The sequence below is a fragment of the Aedes albopictus genome, unplaced genomic scaffold, assembly GCF_035046485.1.
Source record: "Aedes albopictus strain Foshan unplaced genomic scaffold, AalbF5 HiC_scaffold_9, whole genome shotgun sequence".
NCBI lineage: Eukaryota > Metazoa > Arthropoda > Insecta > Diptera > Culicidae > Aedes > Aedes albopictus.
The window spans coordinates 156,202-179,187 of record NW_026917753.1 but is presented as its reverse complement, the minus strand read 5'-3'; the positions used below and the strand labels follow the sequence as shown (position 1 = coordinate 179,187).

The window sequence follows — 22,986 nt, the reverse complement described above, 5'->3', positions numbered from 1 at the left end:
ACAGAAAAAAAATTGTTTTCAGATTGTTATCAATAACGTATTCATATCAAAATTTGTTATTGAAATATTTTCAAAATTCGCTGTTATTAAGTTGTTATTGAAACTAGCAAAACATGTTATTAAACAGATCTTCCAGGAACATTTTTTTGTTATATCATTTGATATTTTGACAAGTTTATAACAGGATATGTTATGTAAGTAACATGAAAATAACTCTTTCCGCTACTCAGTTATTTTTCCAAAATAACACATTTTATTATGCTGTTGCCATTCCCTTCTGCTCGGGTAAAGATTGGCGGTTGCTAATAAATCTTGAGGAATTAATTATTCCTCATTCAAATCTCTCCAGAAGTAGATCTATCAGGAAGATCTCGACAAAACTGTTGGAAGCTAGTCCACCATGGCCACGCAGGCCATAGCGAGGCTAGCTCCGTCGATGCCTGTTTCTAAATTACAATGAAAATAAAACGCTAGACATCTTCCATCAAACTAGACGGCTGCCGACTGATACCTCAATCAGCAACCGCCACACTCTTTATTCCATTCAGGTATATACAATTCAACATTCTTCTTATAACCTACGACATCTCTCAAACAGTTCTACCTACCAACAATACTCCAAACTCGTACCTGAAGGTTCGACGCTACCCGAGCGTTCAACGCTACCTAACTTCCAACAAAAACTCCAGGAGTTCCTTCAGAAATTCTTTCGGGAGATTCTTTCGGGAGTTCTTTTAAGAATTGCTCCAGAAGTTCCTTCGGTGATCTCTCCAGGAGTACACTAAAGGATCTCCTCAATATCTCAAGGAGGATTCAGGGATACCTCCGGGTGTTCATTAGAAATTCCTTCAGAAGTTTCCCAGGCTATTTTAACAGGAGTTCGTTCAGGAATCCTTCCAGAAGCCCCTTTAAAAAATCTTCAAGAGGATTCATAAATGCCACCTGGAGATCCATCAAGAGTCCAGTGATAAGTTTCCTGCTGGGATTCTTCTGAATTTACTACAGGAGTATTTGCAGAAATTAGTCCAGGAGTTCCAACAGAGATTCCTCCAGGAGTTGCAGAGATTCTTGCAGATGTTTCTTCAGAGTCCTCCTAAATTTCTTCAGCGATTCCTACAGAAGTTCCTTCAGAAATCTCTACAGAAGTTCCTTCAGAGAATCTTATAGGAGGACCCAAGGATACCTCTAGGAGAATTCAGGGATACCCCCAGAAGTATATTCAAGGATTTTTAAAGGGTAAATGATCTAGACTTTTCCCACCCCTCCAAATTCTGCTCTAATCTTCGCCACTTCATACATAAAAAAATGGACTTTGTATTTAGGGGGCGAAGACTAGAGCAGTGATGAAGTCTAGTGGTTTCACCGTATAAAAGTTCCTTCTAAGATTGCTTCAGGGTTCTCGAGAAGTACCTTTAGGGATTCTTCCAGAAGTTAATCAAGGGGTCGCTCTTGGGGTTCTTTCAGATTGTATATTGAGATCGAGATTTTTCCAGGTGTGTGAAGAATTAGCCTAAGTTAAAATTCACTAATAAAAAGAAATTTATAAAAAACCTAGGAGGTCTCACGGTTGCCTTCAGGAGTTACATCAGAGATTTCTCCAGAAGCACATTCAGAAATTCCTTAAGAGAATCTTGAAGGAATTCCTTCAATAATATCCTTAGGATTATAGCCAGCCATATCTCCAAGAGATTCTTGAGGGATCTTTTATGGAGTTTCTACAAGAATTCCTTAAGGACTTCCTTCTGGAATTCTTCCAGGATTTTTTAGGGAATACCTCTTGCAAACCCTTCGCCCTACCAGGAAATACCCGCATAAAATTCTTCAAGGATTCCGCCTGGAAATCATTTGGATATTCCTAGCGGAATTCCTTCGTGTGTTCCCCTGGAATCCCTTGTAATTTCTTCAGGGATTCCTCCGTCAGGGGTTCCCTTGAACTTCCATCGAGGATTCCTTCCTGGAATTTCTTCGTAATTTCCTCCAAAAATTCCTTCGTGAATTTTTCGTGGAATTTCTTAGGTGATATCTCTAAGAATTCCTTCGGAGACTCCTCCTGCAATTACTTCGAGGACTTCTCATATAATTTCTCTTGGACTTCATTTAGGGATTCCTCTTGGACCTCCTTCGGAGATTCTTCCTAAAATTCACTTGGGGATTTCTTCTAATATTCTAACGTAAATTTTTCTGCTGAAAATCATCGCCTATTAATTGTTCTAACTATCCATACTTTTTGTTCCCTTCTTAGTTGCCTTCCTAAACAATAATTTTTAACATTCTTTTTTTAATACAATTACACCGTCTTCGACCTTGTGGCCACTACAGACTGAACATTACAACATTAGACAACGGACAACACATATAACACCCAGTGGCCCAGTGGAGAATATTCCGTTTGACGAAAAGTTTTCCCCGACTGGAGCGGGAATCGAACCCACACTCCGAGGCTTACGAGACACCTAAACGACTGACGCCGCTAACCGCTCGGCCACGAAGCCCCATTCATTACTATCAATCTCATTCTCTACAGATTTCTCCTGAAATCTCTCCGTGATTTCCTCCTGAAATTTCTTTTATGATTTCTCTTATAAATCCTTAGGCGATTCCTGCTGGAATTGCTTCAGTGATTTCTCCTAAAATTCCTTCGGAGATTCCTCAGGAATTTCTCCTGGAACTCCGTCAGAGATTTCTCCTGGATATTTTTCGTTGATTTTTGGGGGATCCTGCTGAAATTTCTTTGGGATTTGTGCTGGATTTTTTCGGGATTTCCTCTTGGAATTGCTGCGGGAACTCCTCTTGGAATTATTCCAGGGATTCCTCATGGAACTCCTACGAGGATTTCTTCTGGATATTTTTCGAAATACTTTGAGGATTTCTTCTCGAACTCTATTAAAACATCATTCTGGAATAACTTTAGGGATTCCTTCTGAATTTCCTTCATAAATTCCTCCTGGGATTTTTTCGGGGATTCCTCTTGATATTCCATCTTCGAGGGTTCCTCTTGAAATTCCTTCAGTTATACTTTATGGAATTACTTCAGGATTTCTCTTGGAATTCCTTTGGGGATTTATCCTGATATTTTTTTGAGGATTTCTTCTTGAATTACTTTGGAGATTCCTCCTGAATTTCCTATGGGGTTTGCTTTTGAAAAACCTTTGATATTCCGCGTGGAATTCCTTCGGAGATTCCTCCCGGAATCCCTTCGGTGCGGCCCCTGGGATTCCCGCAGGGATTTCTGCTGTAGTTTCTTCGGGGATTCTTCCTAGACTTTTTTCAAGGATTCCTGCTAAAATTCCTTCGGGGATTGATGTTCCGTCGAGGAATCTTTCTGGATTTCCTTCGGGATTCCCTTTTGGAACTTTTTTGGTGATTTATCTTTAAATTTCTTCAGAAATTCCTCCTGGAATTCGTTTAAGAGTCCTCGTAGAATTCCTGCGGGGAGATTCTTCCTAGTATTCTTTCGAGATTTTCTCTGGCAATTCTATCGAGGATTCCTATTGGAATTCCTTCGGGGATTCCTTCTAGAATTCCTTCGAGGATACCTCCTAAAATCCCTACGGGGATTTCTCCTGATATTTCGTCGAGGATTCCTTCTGGATCTCTTTCTGGATTCCCTCTTGGACGTTCTTTGGTGATTCCTCTTAAAATTTCTTCGGACATTTCTCCTGGAATTCCTTCGAAGACTCCTGCTGGAATTCTTTGCGAGATTCCTCCTGAAATCCCTTCGAGGATCCACGAGAAAATTCCTCCTAGTATGCTCTCAGAGATTTCTCCTGGAATTCCTTCAGAGATTCCTTCTGGATATTTTTTGTTGATTCCTCCTAGAAATCATTCGGGGGTTCCTTAGTGTAAATAGTGTGACCTTATTATCAAGTTTGATAGCTTCTGAAGACTCTGAGAAAACAAAACCAAAACTGTAGCAAAATCGATATTTATTGCCCTTCATTTGCAATATCTCAATATGTATAATCACTGCACAGGTTGCAGTGATGGACCCGAACAGAAATAAATATTTATGTCACCAAAACGCTCGGACCAATTCTAGAGCGTGATAACAACTTCTTTGCATAGCCAAATGGTCAAATTTCGATCACGCCGATTCACGCCGCCGCCGCCGAAAGCTGCAACCGGCGTGACGCCGATGACGCCGCCGCCGCCGGCTAAAAATGGCCCTCACGCCGCCGCACAGTGGGATCATTCTGAAAAAAGACGATCAAAACCTCTAAGAGCCGTTAGATGACATTTTTGCATATGGGTGTCTTTAGAAGATGTGTTCAGAAATATCGTCACTATTCTTATGCATATTCACTGTATGGTAAAACTGTAGGGTGAACCCGAGCAAAAAAATATTTTTTCAAAATAATTTTTTAAAGGGTAGATGTCTTCAGCAAAGTTGTAGAACAAGTAATTTCAAGAAGACACCTTATAGTTTGGACTTTATTTTTTGGGAGAAAATATGAAAGTTTAAAAAACAACCTTAAAATCAGTTTTTTAAACTTTTCTATGATTATATCGTAAAATTTCAACGTGATATGTTCTACAAGTTTGTAGGTACTACTGGAATACACTATCTTGCCGAAGACACCAACCCTGTCAAATTGAAAATTGCTCCAGTAAACCAATTTTTTCACTATTTTCACTATTGAATATTTTTTGAATAGGCACTTTTTGGCAGCCGTGCTATCAAAATTTCAATGCTTTATCATGTCCAGAATAGACTGAAAGTGACTTAACAATCGGGTCTGATAAGGCACTTTGATTTCTGATGCTATTTCAATAGTCATTTTTCAAAGAAAATATTCACAAATTTCATACAAATTAATAAGTACAAACTGAAAACTCACGAAAACTTTTCGGCATTAATATTTGTTAATCCAAATAGTATTCTTGTTGAAATAGTCTACATTTCTAACACTGTGGTTGACTTTACATTAAATATATGACAACAAATATCGCTTTTTAAATTTTCAGATGAGTTTTTAATACCAATTAAAAACTGTGTTTATTATCTATTTTTTTTATTGTAATTCCCAATGCATTTGTTAATGTTAAAATACATACAGGGTGCGGCAGGAAAAAATGCGAAAAGTTCAAGGCACTATTACACGCTAAATATGGGATATATATGACAATTTTTTCATGACAGTGTATCAGTCAAAGTCTATATTCTAGCACTGCAAAATAAAAATGAACATATTTGATGTTTAACATGTGATAATGTAAGCCTAATAAGGGGGTATCAATAAACTGCGCGCCCAATGGTCATTAAATAAAATGACTATAACAATAACAAAATTAGCTTAAATTCGATGAACAACCAGACCACACTGATCCAGAGCCATGTAGTTTCACATACTAGATGAAATAAGTACATATATTTGATGATATTGTGAAGAAAATTAAAAATTTTGTTTTATCAGATACGAAAATTAGCAACCTGTGTACTTTTCTGCGGTTTGAAAGTTCTGATTGTCTTCAGCCTCAGGCGCCGCTCTGTAAAGGTTAGTGACTAAAATGGAAAAAATTTTAATTGGCTTTTCAGAAAACTAGCCTAATAGAGATCATGGAACGTTGACACATAGATTGGTTAACGTCAAATGGACGAAAATGAGGTTTGAAGTTGAAAAACACTTTCGCATTTTTTCCAGCCACATACTGTACATTAATCAATCAACTAAAACAATGATAACATTTTTTTTCATTTGCTATGTTAACATTATAACTTCGGTTAAAAAACTAAAAAGGCGAAAATATAAAGAATGCCTCTACAAATTTGTGTTGAAAATAAAAAAAAATAAAATGAAACGAGTGAAACATTGTTACGTCACATTGAAATAGCTAGTATCTGTTAGAGATATTCTAGGTTGTGAATCTTACGTCATGATGAAAATTCTTCACAGATATTTTATTGAAATTGGTTATGCTGTTTTAAAATTTATTTTTTCCAGTTTTCAAGAACTGCGTCCGTTAGGTCGATTCCTGTCCATGATTTTCGAAATTCCTACGTCGTAGACATATTACCTTGGTTCATCCCTTGACAAATCCGCATCAAGATCACTGCTCGATTATGGATACTCTTCCGGAGGAGCCTTTAGTTTCAAGTTTATATTATAACGATTTTTTTGAAAAGATAAAAAGGTTTTGTGCCTTTTTGAGAAAGATTTCGTAGATGAGGAAATCACTCAAAGAGCCTTTTCCCTCTTTCAAAATTTGTAGTTCAAAATAAATGCCACTAACAGTTGAAATAGTCTACATTTATTTAACTTGTTTTTTATTCAGAATTACTACTTGGATGAGCTAAAAATAATATCGAAAGGTTGTATGAGATTTGTGAATATTTTCTTTGAAAATTACTATTAGCTTCAGATATCAAAGTGCCTTATTAGACCCGATTGTTAAGTCAATTTTGGTCTATTCTGGACATAATGAACCATAGAAATTTTGACAGCACGGCTGCCAAAAAGTGCCTACTCAAAAAATATTAGTGAGTTTTTAACTCATCTAAAAATTCAAAAAGCGATATTTTTTGTCGGGTATTCAATGTAAAGTCAACCACAGTGTTAGAAATGTTGACTATTTCAACAAGAATACTATTTTGATTAACAAATATTAATGTCGAAAAGTTTTCGTGAGTTTTCAGTTTGTAGTAAATGATTTGTATGAAATTTGTGAATATTTTCTTTGAAAAATGACTATTAAAATAGCATCAGAAATCAAAGTGCCTTATCAGACCCGATTATTAAGTCACTTTTGGTCTATTCTGGACATGGACAGAATTGGTGTGTATAAGAGTGAGAAGAATATGCAACAATTGGCTTCTTTAACGGTGTTGAGATAATTCGATATTCTAAATCTGCATGTCAAACTGAGCCGACATCCAAATTTTCATGAATTTTGGAGCCCGGGAACCTATTTAAAAATCAATTTGAAGTTTGTATGGAAGCGATTTGTCGAATCACCCCTCGTCGCATTTTGTACTGGGCTGAGCTGTCAAACAGTTACCCAGCTGTCAAAAGGTGATTTTAAAAAAATTCTTTGCACTTGATTCTAGGTACCAAAATAAGGTCTCAAAATCTGAAAAAAATCATAGTGGCTCAAAAAAAGTGCTCTTTCGTATAAAATCGAAAAATCAATGAATTTTTTAAAATTTAAAAACTCAATTGATGTTGCTAATTCATTTCAGTTACTCTCACGCTAAGTGCTGAAATAGTTATTAAAATGAATTCTTAGTCTAAATACTATCACAGTAGGTTATCACAATGAGTTCCTTTTAGATGAAATTTAACTTAGTCTAAACTTAATCTAATATCACAGATGTGTAACGAAGAGAAGCTACGGGACAAATGACAAGGCAGAATACGTGCGAATACCGATAAATGTAAGTAAACTAAGTAAATTTATAATCAGAGGTTTAATAAAGTGAATTCTTTCAGCTTAAAGCTGATCTGCACCGATATAATTGAGTTTCCGGGCTGCTCCACGGATATCGGAAATATTCCCCCCATTTGCTCCCGTAACATCTACTGTAATGGGTTATGGCCTTAGTCATGGCTGTTTATTACATTTTATTTTCAAAATGGAACCAACACAAATTTATTTTTTTTTCCTCTGAAATGGCTCGAACTTAGGGGTTACATACCTTGCGAGGATAAAAATATCTTTGTAATGATTCTGATATTATATCTCAATTTGCATGCATATTGTTTTCAATAACTTTTTGAATTCAAAATTTGTTATTGAAACATTGTATAAATTCACTGTTATTAAGTTATTATGAAACTGACAAAACCTAAGTAAAAAGAAAATCGCTTTAAGTACTGTTCCTTTGAATTCCACTAAGAATTTGCATCCTTTGACAGATACGTATTTCGACCTCAACTGTAAGGTCGTCTTCAGTGTCTTGTACTTGACAAAACCTGTTATTTAACTGGTCTTCCATAAACCTTTTTTTGTGTTATTTTGCCGCTTATGACAGACATATTTATAGCATGGTATGTTATGTCAATAACATGAAAATAACTCTTTGCGTCACTCAGTTATTTTGCCAAAATAACACATTTTGTTATGCTGTTGATATTCCCTTCTGCTCGGGGATGAATACCACGTGCCTCCTTCACCTCCCATTGTTGCTGCGTGAAAAATTAGATGGAGCCGCGTGGTATTCCACTATAAGCCAAAACGGAAAACTCCAACGGTATTTTGACCCACCTTTTTATTTATTTTTTCTAAATTTTTATTAACGTATATTTTTACCCAAAGTTAATTCTACACTGAGCCAACTTCCCCGATCATAGTTATATCCCTTTCGTGACGGACCATAAAAGAATGATTATCTCAAATTTTCTCTTATAAACTTAACGTCCTCTAGAATAAAACTTTCTTTACTTCGGCTACTTTATCCACCTATGCACTTTTTGGGGTCAAATTAGGACCAGCACAATTGTGCTGGTCCGTCCTCAAGCCGGTCGATGTTCTCTAAGTAATTGCTAAACATTGTCTACTTTTAGGCGTTTTTTGGTACAGAAGATTTATTGTAATTATTCAATCACTGCAAAGTGTTAGTTTGTAGAAATTTAGACGTATAATTTTAAATCTAGGAACACGAGATCAGGGTATTCAAATCATAGAAGTGAATAAAAAGAAGATAATAATAACAGCAAATCCCTGTTCCAATCTAATTCATGATTTCGATAATACGGAGTAATATTTTTCACCCAAGTATTCAAAGTTCCTTAAAGAACTCGTACAAGCTGATATTGTGTTACTTGAGTTGAAATTTTACGTCAAAGATTTTACAAACTAACACTTTGTAGTGATTCAATAATTGAAATCAATCTTCTACACCATAAAACGCCTAAGAATAGGCAATTACCGATGGAACTTGGTCCGCCTTGGGGACGGAATAGCACAATCGTGCTGGTCCCACTTTGACCACCCAGAAATATTGTGCTTTTCAACAAAGCACCACTTTTTCTTCGCCGTTTTGCAAAACTACTCCTTTTCTATCGATTTTTATCTCTGCATACCTGGATTAAACAAATATTTATAAAAATACGACAGATAAAATTTTTTCAACTTCTAAGGTGATTCTTTACTTTTTGTTTATCTTTTCGTGGCGTTTTTTATAAACAATTCCAATCAAAGCTAAGGATCAGAAATACAAGTAAGAGTAAAAACTCGATCAGAAAAATTATTTAAATCCCATATTTTCAGAAAAAAAAACAATTGAAAAAAATGTGTAAAACCAATGCCGAAAAACAGCACGATTGTGCTGGTTCGTCACGAAAGGGATATGTCAGTCCTATATTACTGCACTGTTGGAATATCATATGAATCTAATCATAGGTTGAAAATGGGAAGTGAGCGTTATATGCGACGCATGTGGTATGACTCTCAGATCGCCATTATACTGTTGTATGTCTTGCATTTTGCTTCTGTCATGTGGGCTGGGTGCGCCAACTCCAAAAATATCCTTCACATTTTGAAAAAAAGTTGCCTTAGGCTGGAGCTGGAATCAAACTCACAACACCTAAATGTCCAACGCCGCTAGCCGCACGACCACGAAGCTCACTTGATGGAATTGCGAAATTCTGCAAAACGTATTCCACTTTATCTGTCAATGTTGCTTTCCACCCGGCCAAAGTTATATGCACCTAAGTAACAATCAGCATGCCTTGAAGGTTTATTCATGTTTTATCCTAGTTTTATACGAGCATGTTAAAAAGCTAGTTGTTCTAAATTAGTTTTATGTGGTAGTTTTTTACTTTGAACCTTTGGCGTTCCATAAAACTATCATATAACTTCTGCTATAAACATCTTCAGTTAAAGACTTGCAAGTAGACATGAATTGGTTTTATCACTTATTATATACCATTTCAATAAAACTTGCATTTGCCGTTGTTGTCAGGGAGATTTTTTTTGTAAACAAATACACAAAACTGTGAGGCAATGCATAAAACCAACAAAAGATTTCGTGGCCGTAACATAAACCAAAAAATGCTGTGATAAAACTGCTAGTTCTATCATGAGCTCAGTTATGACTAACTCAGGAGGGTTAGCCCTATTGGAGGAATCATCAGGAACACAGAGTTTTATCAGAAAAATATGTCGCCTAGCCGGGATAATTTATGTAAATACAGAAAAAAACTTTGATAAAATTAAAATTGTTACTTGGGCACAGCTAATGTATCGATTGTGTTATGTGCATATAACTCCGATATGCGCAAGTGTCATTGAGTTTTATCAGAAGGCTTTTCAATCGAAACTGTTTTTGATATGATACCTATAACGATTCATTTGATGTGAACGTGTCAGACTACACAGAAAAAAATATTTATGTAAAATTCAGCGAAAAATCATGCTCATAAAGGGAATGCTACAGTTTGTGCATATTTACATGAGACATCATGTAAAATTACGTTACGTTCGTGTAAATTTCCGCTAATAGTGGCGTAACCGGTTGGAGTCCATGATGGTTTACGCGATGGTTGGCGAAAATTTACACGATGGTGCTGTAATTTTACATTATATCTCATGTAAAAGTGCACTAACTCGAGCATTCCCTTTATGTGCATGATTTCTCACTGAATTTTAATTACATATTTTTTTTCTGTTCATGGGTACAATGTATGTGTAATGTCTGATAAAATAGGCTCTTAGGATTATTCCAGTGTATACAAAAAAAAAGATTTTCAGCATCTTAAACAGAAAGAAAACGCAGTAGGCGTTGCCGCATGCAGACCTGTTTTGAGTTCCTCGTTACATTTCGTTCGCGTCCGCCTGTCTTTGTTTTGCGATTGTGATGACGGTTTGGCTGGAATTAGTCTATGGTGCTACGCCTTCCGGATAGTTATTCCACGTGTGAAAAAGTGTTCCATCAATGCGAATTTCGATAAAAGTGATTTATAATGGTGTTGCTTGAAACGGTTGATAGCGCTGCGCCGCGGCGTACGGCGGTGTTTTGTGTATTATTTCATGCCGTGTCGAAATTCTGGAAACCCCCGCTTGATGCCATCCGGTAGTTTTTTTTTTTTTGATTGTGAAAAGTGTTTGTAATGCGTCCTTCTCTTGTATTTGTTTTCGTGTTGTTGACGTTTTAACTTATACGCCAGTGATCTGCATGTGGTTTCAGAATTAAAAAATGTGGACAAATCGTTAGTTTTAAGAGAGATGAAGTGACGAGTGTTCTTATGCCGTTTTTCTTTTTGATCCAGTTCCAACCTGGGTTGGAACTGGATGAGATCACGGTTTCAACCCCAACCCGACTTCGGTTTCGCTTGTACTAAAGTTTGTTTGAGTTTGTTTGACGTTTGTTTGTTTACACATTTTCCGCCAATCCAGTTCCAACCCAGGTTCAAAAAGAAAAACGGCATTAGTAATCTCATCTAAAACGGTGATCACAGCAGGCTGCGCGCACGGGCGGTTGAGTTTTTGGTTTTGCTGTCACGTTTTTTCACTGCCGTTTGATTTCAGATTCGGCCGAATAAATGGCGTTTTTTTTTTCATTCGATTCGTGAAAAGGCTAAGCACTACACCATCCGTGGAGTATTTTTCGTTTTTCAAATTTTGCACCTCGTGTAGGTTCTAACGGCGAAAATCATTCAAAATCGTGCGTTGTCGAGTACCATCGCGAGTGTGACGATTTTCGATGCACGCGGAACGGCCAGCCAGGATGCTAATCGACGACGACGATAAACCATAGAAACTAGCCGAACGGCTAGATTTCCAGGAAGTGGACCCCATCTTTTTAGTTTGTTTGGGCTGGTGACGGAGAAGGTAATTGCAGTGCGGGATGTGTTAGGCAAAGGAACTGTGCGATTGTGTATCTGGGTGGCGAAAAGCTTGAAGTTTCAGGTATTTCAAAGTGTCCAAATTTGCTGAGAAATGGGTTCTCGAACAGTCATAAGCCAGAATGCGATTCATGTTCATGTTTGTCAATTGTTTATTTCATTCGCATGGATTTTTATGGAGAAATCGATTATTGTATAGTGGAACTACAGTGAAAAATTGAAACAAATCCTGGTAGTCGTAGTGAATCGTTTCCTATGTCGATGAAGTCGATGCAACGTGAATCCCAGCAAAAATAACAAAGTTTACCAAACGATTTATCTCGAAATAATAGTGAATCATCTGGGAAAAAGTCCGGAAATCATTACTTAGCTGATTGGACCACGCGAATCAAAAATGACGAGAAACTGCATCACTTTCTGGACTGTGAACAGTATAACCGATAAGATCTTTCCGATTTGATTGCTTTAATAAGTTTCAACTTTCATAATGGTAAAACTAATTTATATTTGAGGGGTCATGTGACCATGACGTTTTAGTTTATTTCCAGAGAGCGAGTAAAGGCGCTAAGGCCTAGGCATTAGGGCCAGGACACGGAGTAAATACCTGTGTTCCATCCCAGGAAGGACCAATGATCATGGACCAAGGGGTGACATTAATCTTCTTAGCATCGTCACCCCCACCGATTTCATCGTACATATATGCTTTTTCATAAACTGAGTGGTGGGTACGAGATGTCCCCACTCATTGTTTTCATTGTTGAAATAAAAACGCTGCATAGTAGGCCTGGCCGCTTTAATGCTTGTAATGCATCTCCAATGTACTGCAATCATTAATAATGTCATGAAAAATGATGGAAGAAGTCGATTCTATCATTTTCCAGGATTCTTTCAATGATTGGCTGTGTATTAGACTGCCCCAAAAAAAATCGATGTTCGAAAACCTTGACGCTCAACCCTTAAATGGAAGATATGCATATTTGAAGCATTTTTGTAGAACATTTCGATTTTCTGAAAAATCATTTAGAGGTTCCGCTAGGGCGATTTTTGAAAAATGGCCTTTTTTCATAAAAAGTCTCAAGAAATCATTTTTTCGTAATATTTTTTCAACTTCTGAATTTTTTCAATATTTTTGTATTTTTCTATGGACCTCTAGGCATTCTTGAAGGGGATAAGTTTTTGAATTATTGTATTTATATTGACGGCAGAACCGTTTTTATGCTAATAAAAAGACTATATTTTGAGAATTAATCATCTAAATTTGAGAAAAAAATACATGCACTATTTTTTATTTTCAATTTTGAAAATTTTATCTGATAGTACTATTTGTATGCGTCATTTCTCTTTAAAAAGATTTAAAATATCTTGTTTTGAAGATGAGGTATTAGGATTTTAGTAAATGGACAATATTTCAAATTTTTGCATAACTTTGTACATTTGGAATATTGTAAGATCTTTATGACGCTACAATGTTCGTATTAGTTAAATTAGTTTTAGTTAAAAAAAACAGCTTTCCTTGTTGGATTTTCAAGCTAGTTTAAACATGGATCGTTTATTCTGGGCTGGTTGGCAGTAGATTTATAAAGAGTTTTATCTGAATAACTACAAATATGACGGGTATCGTGATTACTGGTAGCAACGCATTTGGTTCAAGATTACGTCGTGGAATTCCCGACTACTGCGCCCCTTTTTCTGTAATAGGAACGACCATTCCATGCAGAGATTATATAACATTGATAAAATCAATGAAAAACCATAGTTAAGTCATGATTTTTACTGAAGACTTACACTAAAACTCTATTAAATAGCCGCCTTCTTGAATTTGGAGCTACCATTTTGAATGTTAGGCTGCCATCTTGAATTTTGGGTTGAAATCGTGCAATTTCTGGTCTCCAGTGATGATTTCCGCACAAAATTCGTCAACCATGCAAAAGGTTACAAAAATCGCCGCAGTTTGATGTGTCGCATGATGGGTCTTGGTTCAGTTTTATACACGGCCAGTTCTACCGGTGCTGGTCCGGATCACTAAAATGGCCATAACTCCGGAACGCCTTGGCCGATCCAGACCATTTTTAATGGCAAACAATGCGATAAAATTCCGCTTCTATATTCGAGCTATAATCCGAAAATCGGCCAATGGGAAGCGCCCTAAAAGTGAGTGGACCTATTTTGCGCACAGACACACATACATACATCATTTCAATTCATCGGAAGTGTGAAAATTTAAAGTGGAAATCGTCGAAAAATTTTCACTAAAGGTTGTAGCGCAAGCGCAGAGATCGTTTTAACGAAAGCTTTAAATAGAATTTCTATTAGAATCCTTGGAATTACTGCCGACTTCCCAAAAGAATTGTGATGAAACTCTGCAATCAACTTCTGGTGAAACTTTATTAAGCAGTGAAAATTCTAATACAAACTATTAAAGTATTTTTTCAGCAATGCATGATGACTTCCTGACTTCATTTCTAATACAATTTCATTTTAAATTTCCAGAAAAATTTTGCCGGAAATCTCGAACGCAGTTTTATTCTACTGCCACAAAAAAATAAAGTTCACTAGTTTTCTCCAGACATTTATCTTATGGAATTGTGGAATATTGTCAGGAGTTCGCCATAACTCACACCCTTAACTCAGAAAGCTATTTTCTCTAGAACTCAATCATACCTATTTTCTCTAAATCTATCGGACCGAAACTCTTCAAAAATATTCACTTAAAACTTTTGCTATAGTTCCTTCAAAAATTGTTGCGACAATTTTGGAGTATGATATAAATAGCTCGTAAGTTGGTTAAGCATAGGTGCCAACTTGAGACGTAGTTTAGAGATGCCTTGCCTCCCTAATTACGTCACAAGTTGGCACATATATTGCTAATTAGCTTAAGCAAAATTAATCCCTGAAGAACTAAAAAGTTTCCAAATTTCGAATGAAATTTGTACAATTTTTTTTTTCATTAACTCTGTGAAAGCTATCTTGAAAAATTTCAAATAGAAATAAACAAGAAAAAAGCTTCGATTGTTTTATGAGTTCCGTGGATTTTTTTTAAATATCATCACGAATTTTTCACAGACATATTCAAAAGAAACTTTTTGATTTTATATCTAACAAAGCCATGGAATTCCTCCAGAATTCAGTTAGCAATTTTCTCCAGGATTTACCATAAAATATCTTAAGCAATTTTACAAGACCCAGCAAAGGCGCAGCTGAACCCCACCACCCCCCCCCCCCCCTAAATCCGGCTCTGGTTCTAGCACAGATAAACAAACACATTATTTAGAGGATATTTGTTTTAAAAACATCGTTAGATATCACACTAACACCGTTAGATATCACATAATGCACAATCCGAAAGTGTAGTATCCCCCGGCACGACTTAAAATTTTAGCGTGTGATGGCCAGGGTTGTAAAATATCATAATAATGTCATTTTATTATGAGCACATTTCACTGCCCCTAGTAAGAATTTTGTATCGGCGATGTCGTTAGTCTTCCATTTCTAACTAGCATCATTGAAGATTTGTGTCCACGGGCAGAAATTTGTACTAGAAATGGTAGAACTGGAAAATGTCATGACATTTTTTCCATGATATTTGCGTGATATTACACAACCCTGGTGATGACTCCCCCGTGATGTCATTCATTCATGAAACGTGAATGAAGATTCATGATTGAGTCTATTCATATAAACATTGATCGGTGTCGAGTTCGTTTCTCTCCAAAAGTGAGAGGACATGCCAGCACAGCAGTGCCACCATGACGAATGCGAGCACCCGAACCACACTTCATTTTCAAAATAATCGTTAAATCGTGCGTTTATTGCGATTGAGAGTGCAATGTCTGTTTGTATGTAGCTCTTGTTTCTAGTGCAAGTAATTATGTACATTCACATGATAATTCTGAACATAGCGTGCCCCAAAGGTGCATTTTAAACTATGTTCCCCTGTATCTGCATGCAATTCGGTTTGAGCTCTCTGGTGACTTGTATTGGCGCTCCATAAAACTCTTCACAGCAGCAATGGCAGGAGAAGGAGGCGCGTGGTGGTTAATAAGATAATGCCATATAATCAGGACTTCATCCCTTTGGAGCTGGAGGGGTCATATATGACCCCAACATAGAAACGGCTGTATAAATTCACCCATTCTATAAATCAGAATACTGTCTTCGGCAAAGTTGTTGCAAATTGAGTTCTCTATTAGGGAAAAATGAGAATATTTGTATTTGGGATTTCATTGATAACCTGGACCATCCTGAACACCATGAAATTTGGAAAAACGAAATAATTGACATACCAGTTGTTCTAAAAGCTGAACTTGGATGTGGGTTACGTTTTTATGTATTCATTTAGCCTTCGTCAAGAATATTAAAAGTTGTTTTATATTCTGGGATGTTCTAGGTGTTCCAAACTCTCCTATAGGGAAGTCCTTCAAATCTACATGAGTAATTATATGTATTTTCGCCACAAATAATAGCATTGCATAACCTGCTGAGATCCGTGAAGCTCCTGACATCTACAATGTCATTTATAGATACTATAGGGATATTCCAGGTCAGCCAAACTACCTTGGAGTTCAAAACTTCAGGTCTACACTCGTAACAGTAGCCATATCTGTTATACTGAGTAACGTTGCATAATCAAAAGCAGTAACTGGAGCAATCTGAAGTTTACTAACTTATTATAAACCTTTGGGACATTCAGGGTCGTCCAAACTGTTCTATAATGAAGTCCTTCAAATCTACAAGAATAACTATATGTGTTTTCACCATAAATAATAGTATTGTATAATCTGCAGGGATCCGCTAAGCTCTTGAAATCTCAAATATCATTTAGAGACACTACAAGGATATTCCAGGTCAAACAAACTACCTTGGAGTTCAGGACTTCAGGTCTACACTCGTAACAGTATCCATATCTGTTATACTGAGTACCGCTGCATAACCAACCGCAGTAACTGGAGCAATCTTAAGTCTGCTAGCTTATTATAAACCTTTAGGACATTCAGGGTCGTCCAAATTGTTCTATAATGAAGTCCTTCAAATCTACAAGAAAAACTTTATGTGTTTTCGCCATAAATAATAGTATTGCATAATCTGGGGGATCCGCGAAGCTCTTGAAATATTTTGATATTTCATTTAGAGACTCTACAGGGATATTCCAGGTCAGCCAAACTACTTTGGAGTTTCATGAGACTTCAGGTCTACACTCGTAACAGTATCCATATCTGTTATACTGAGTACCGCTGCATAATCAACCGTAGTAACTGGAACAATCTGAAGTCTACTTTGTTATTATAAACCTTTAGGACATTCAGGGTCGTCCAAACTGTTCTATAATGAAGTCCTTCAAATCTGCAAGCATAACTTTATGTGTTTCGCCATAAATAATTGCATAGCATAATCTGCTGAGATCCGTGAAGCTCTTGATACCTCAAAACATGCTTTACGTATCTAATTGCGTACTAACTTTTCAAGGACTGTTAAGTTCTGGTAATTCAAGGATTCACGTGAATTCTTATTGCAGAACACATTCTCTAATTTGACATAGTTTTGCAACAAGCCAAAGTCCCGGGTTTTTCTTTGTTGTCTTGGGACTAAACTAGAAGCAAGACATGGATGGGGCTAGAGTTCCGATGCATGGATAAATATCAGTACCACCGTTTTGTTTTTCTCAGAATTCAAATAGATTGTGTTTGATTAGGGGCGCTCTTTCACTGGGATTTAAATCTCTATGATAACGGTACCTTTTTATCGCAATCGATTTCTTGCACCTCTGGGATAACAAAACAGGAACTGTACAGAAATCGATGCTTCATTGCCTTTCAATGACAATGGAGTAGTACGACATGCACTAAATACTAAGGATACGGGTAATGCCACAAAAGATCTAAATACTGGTCGCAGTGGCTCACCCGAACAGAAAAAAAAACCTCAAATGTCATTTAGAGACATTATGGAAATGTTCAAGGTCATCCAAACTATTTTTGAGTTCAGAAATCTCGTAATATCAGCTATATCTGACATACTGAGTAACGTTTCATAATCATTCGCGGTGACTGGACCAATCTGAAGTTCACTATCTATTATTATGAACCTTTGGGACATTGAGGGTCGTCCAAACTATCCTGAAGTTTAACTCTTTATAGTAACAGTAGTTATTCTCACAATGAACTTTAAACTGTAATCTGTAATCCCCCTGGCATATCATGAGTAGGACACGAATGCACCCCGGTGTAAAGTGTCATTAAAAATTAATAATAATAATATCATGAGTCATTTCAAGATAGTGTTGAGATATTGCAGATCAACAACACTACTCCGAAGACCATAGCTTTAGGTCTACTTTTGTGATAATGGTTTTTGTCACTACGTTAAGTAGTATTACATAGTCCACTGTACTTGCCAAAACAGCTAGAGGAACAATAAGCGTTGTTATACATGTTTGGGATATTATGGGCTTCCTTACTGTTATGATGCTTATTTGATGAAAACAACCACTGTAACTTTCTGAAGACTTACTGGACATGATAGATTACAAATCGTAGCTTTGTAATCTGAATAAAATTACCGTTGCATTTTTAGAATTTAGGATCTAAACTCAAGAACAGTTTGGATGACCTGGGATATCCCGACTGATCTGATATTGTCTATTAACCTTTCAGAAGACTTACTGGTCATGATAGATTACAAATCGTAGCTTTGAATAATAAAAGAAGTTATCGTTACACCCGCAGACTTTAGGATCTAAACTCAACAACAGTTTGGATGACTTAGAATATCCCGACTGATCTGATATTCTATTGACCTTTCAGAAGACTTACTGGACATGATAGATTACAAATCGTAGCTTTGTATAGTGAAAGAAGTTATCGTTACACCCGTAGTCTTCAGGATGTAAACTCAAGAACAGTTTGGATGACCTAGGATATCCCGACTGATCTGATATTGTCTATTAACCTTTCAGAAGACTTACAGGACATGATAGATTACAAATCGTAGCTTTGTATAATGAAAGAAGTTATCGTTTCACTCGTAGTATTCAGGATGTTAACTCAAGAACAGTTTGGATGACCTAGGATATCCCGACTGATCTGATATTGTCTATAAACCTTTCAGAAGACTTACTGGACATGATAGATTACAAATCGTAGCTTTGTATGATGAAAGAAGTTACCATTACACTTGTAGATTTTAGGATCTAAACTCAAGAAAAGTTTGGATGACCTAGGATATCCCAACTGATCTGATAATGTCCGTTGAACTTTCAGAAGACTTACTGAACATGATAGATTACCCCAAGTAACACAACATGTCTTATATAAATTATTTCGACTCCAGTATGACCAGTGTTTGAAACAATAAAACCGATTTTCAGACTGCTATACGACTGAAAAAGCGCAGAAGGCGGAGCCTGCGCAACATCTTAGTGATGTCATATGCTTGTTGTATATGAATCTGAGCATACTTAATTATGTATCTTAGTATGTGTTCCATTATATGTTATTCTAGAAAACAGTGCCTTGGCAATCAAGACGTTTTATTGCTGTAAATAGTTAAGTTTCAAAATGTCAATAATAAAAATCGACAACTGCGAAAATCGACATGAAGCAATAATTCTACCAAGCCACTTTAACGCCTAATTGCCATACTATGATCATAAATTTTAATGCCAATCATTTTTTACGGTGAAATAGACTATTATACCCCGATAAAATTAATGCGCCTTATAAATCAGTATCTTTGAAGAATTTTGCATCGAAATAAATAAAAATAGTATTCTTCTTATTTTAACACAAATACTCAAACATGCTTTATTTATCTCAAGAATTTGTCAAGTTTATACATACATATCACAAATTATTGAAACATAACAGAATATTTGATAAATTTTCAATAATTTAGAAATAAAATTAAATGGCACTTTGTGACATGGCATGATACCTGTTTTAATATATGATTCAAAATTTGCTTGATAATATGTTTGTGGATACATTTTTTGTGGTTGTTGTTGGTTATCATGTTCGGTTTGGTATTTGAACGGATTGATATCTCCGAAGACCGCAAAGCGATCTAAGGCATGGGGAAAAAGTTATTGACTGAAAACCAAATGGCATTCCAACGCTGTTTAACACGTAAGCAATGACAATAAATAATAAAATCTCGTCATTTTATCGATCGGGTAAGGCTTAATAACTTTTTCCACGAATGTCGCATCGCTTTGCGGTCTTCGGAGGTCTGATTCCTCGTGAAGTTATCTACAGCAATCATTCAACGACTTATTTATATGGATCAATGGGTAACCTCAAGCGATTTTTCATTGAAGAAGTAAATTTTCCCCATAGTAAATCGTATGAAAACTTAAAACGGCTGTCGTCGTATGAATGGCGGGCGCTAAAATATAATTTCTTCGATCGATCTAAAATTTTACACAGTTGATATGGGACCAAAATGGAACTCAAAAAGTATACAGGAGTTGGAGTTTTTTTTTTCATTTTTTATATTTCCCCATATAAACCGTGTACCATGCTAATCTGCATGCAATTCGGCTTGAGCTCTCTGGTGACTTGTATTGGCGCTCCATAAAACTCTTCACAGCAGCAATGGCAGGAGAAGGAGGCGCGTGGTGGTTAATAAGATAATGCCATATAATCAGGACTTCATCGCTTAATACAGTGCGCTTCAACCTGATTGGAAGAAAATACCAAAATCATGTCGAAATCTACCACAAATATTGTTGAACATATCATAATTGTTTATTTTGATACCGAACGAGAAGCGAATCTGTTATTCGTTAGTTATGGCAATAACTTGAGTTGTTTTACAACATTTGTTCAACTTACATTTTTTATATTAAAGATTGGTATTTTACGAAGTCCATGACTGTTTCTGGTATCCAAGTTTTAATTTCTGATCGAGAAAAAAAATATTTTCCAAGTGATAACTTATCGTTTTCTATGCATTCGTTTCTATGCTGTTCCAAACCTGCTCAATTGAAGACCTAGATTGCTTACATCTCAAGCTAACTTCCCTTCGTTCGAAAACTAAAAGTTGAAATCCGACAAATATTTTTGTTGGTGTTTCAAACTGGACTGATTTTTCTCCATGCTTGCATTTTTAATCGATCCCCCTCTCGAACCCATTTCTTCCACTCGCTTGCATTCCAAGATTTCCGATGACTCACCTGCTGTCGGAAAAGTTCTTCCCATCCTTCTGCCACATTGGGCTTTCCGCTCCGGGAAATCTGCAGGATAAGGTGCCATTTTTGCCGGCGAGAAAGTATCGCGGTTCAACTGAAAAGAAGCGGAAAAGAAACGATTCATGAATGAATGTTTAATGACGACCGCAAAACCGCAAGCATCCTCCAATGCATAGATGCATTTGCCGTCGCCGTGCTAAAATTAACTGTTAACTAATTATTATCAGGGGGGAGTTGCAAAAGGGGGTGGATTGTAGTAAGTTATTATCGTCGCAGAGTGTGATGGCTTGTTGTGACACATCCACGCGCCAGACTGGTATTGGTAATAATGCAAATATATGCACACGGTGGCGTCGGACGTATGAAGCAGCAACATAGTATATGCTTCGAGGTAATCCTTGTGTGTCCAGTCAATTGAAATGAGTAGCTGAAAGAGTTGAAGGGACACATCTTGAAGATTGTAAAAAAAAAAACAGCTCGCATAGTAGGCGCATATAGTCTTCCAGTCTAGAGTTGTTGCCGCCTGCCGTCGAAGTCGCATAGTAGATATGTGCATGTTCAACAAAAGAGCATAGATGCGAATGTGTACATCTAGGTTGCTGCGATTGAGCGAGTGAGTGAGTAGGCGAATTGAGTGAAGAATGAGGATGGAAAGAGAGGTACCGAGTGTTGATGTTGCGGGAGGAGTATGAGTATTGAGTGCAGCAGGGGGGTTGTACAGAATGAATGAAAAATGGGATTCCGATAGCGAATCGCAACCTAGATTTCACTACGATTAAGGTCCTAAAACTTAAACACTCCATCATAATTCGATCACTTCAAACGTACCTATACTGCCGGTAGCGTCGATTTCGATGAACTGCTGGCCCAGGGTGTAAATACAAACAACTAGAAAGCACAAGTGGGCTTGGTTCTTCCACATTGCTCTCCCTCTTGTCGCAAGTGTGTAGGATCCGTCGTCGCCCCTTAAGTCGTAAGTCTGTCCGTCCGTCGTCCGTCTTTTCGCGTAGGGCTGCGCTCGCCGACTTATTGACTGCGTTTTGCACCGATAGCGAATCGGAAAAATGCCGGTATCGCTAGTTCACACCATTCTCGCACGTATTCCACACCGAATCTACACAGTTCCACTCATGCCGGACCGAATTCAGTTTGATTATTTCGCGACAAAATAATGGAAAACAAAAACTGAAGGAGATTTGTCGAAAAGAATAATGGACACTCGCTCTCGCACTTCTATACTCTTTTTTGCCTTCTTTCTTTTGCCACTGATGGCCGTGCTTCTGAACGCAACCCTGCAGGAAAGCAGGCACCGAGCTTGGTAGGGGAGAGAGATGGCAAGAACATCTGACAGCGGTGACGTCTGTCAGATTGGAACGAGGGACACTATGAGATGAGAAATAGGTTTAATTCACCTGACGAGAAATCTGGATCGGTAAAATTAAGGGTTTGAAGAGATACGTATACTACCGAATACTATTTAACTAATAAGAGAGTGTTGACAGATAAACAAATTAATTATAATACAGATTAATCGGGAGAGATGAATTAAAACAATAGAAATGATTATTTTATTGATTTATATCATTATATTGATATAAAAGATAGAAACGATAAGATAGAAATGGAATTCAGTACATCTTAAATTACCTGACGTCGGTAAATTACATTCAAGATTACGGTACCTTATGAAGCATTGAGGTAATGAAGTTCAAAATGCCAGTTAAAACTTTCTTATTTTACATGATAACAGGATTACATAGTTCAGGGGGCATGCAAAGTTCAAAGTTACCAAGCGTCTTCATTTGTTTCTCAGTCTCTTTAAAACAACATATGCGAATTGAGAGCATAAAGCTCCCGGATGGCAAATAGATTATAGGGATTTCAAAATCCTCGTATTTAAGTTTTAGACGTAATCACATAAAACACTTCTACTTAACTGTCCATCCTTTTTGGCTTCCTTTTCAATCGCTTCTCTCGTTCTCTCACTGATCTCAACCTGAGTCTGGACCAGTGCCTGCA

At 36.9% G+C, this 22,986-nt stretch overlaps 1 protein-coding gene across 1 annotated transcript in view; it reads right to left on the bottom strand.

The window, feature by feature from the left end:
• Positions 1-22,247, bottom strand: part of LOC109414188 (tyrosine-protein phosphatase 69D) — a 34,719-nt gene extending 12,472 nt beyond the window's left edge. The window contains exons 1-2 of the mRNA XM_062844087.1: positions 21,796-22,247; positions 20,953-21,061 (exon numbers count right to left, since the gene is read on the bottom strand). Coding sequence (XP_062700071.1) covers positions 20,953-21,061; positions 21,796-21,889 — 203 coding nt within the window. The 5' untranslated portion in view covers positions 21,890-22,247. The remainder of the gene's footprint in view (positions 1-20,952; positions 21,062-21,795) is intronic.
• Positions 22,248-22,986: the final 739 nt, after the last annotated feature.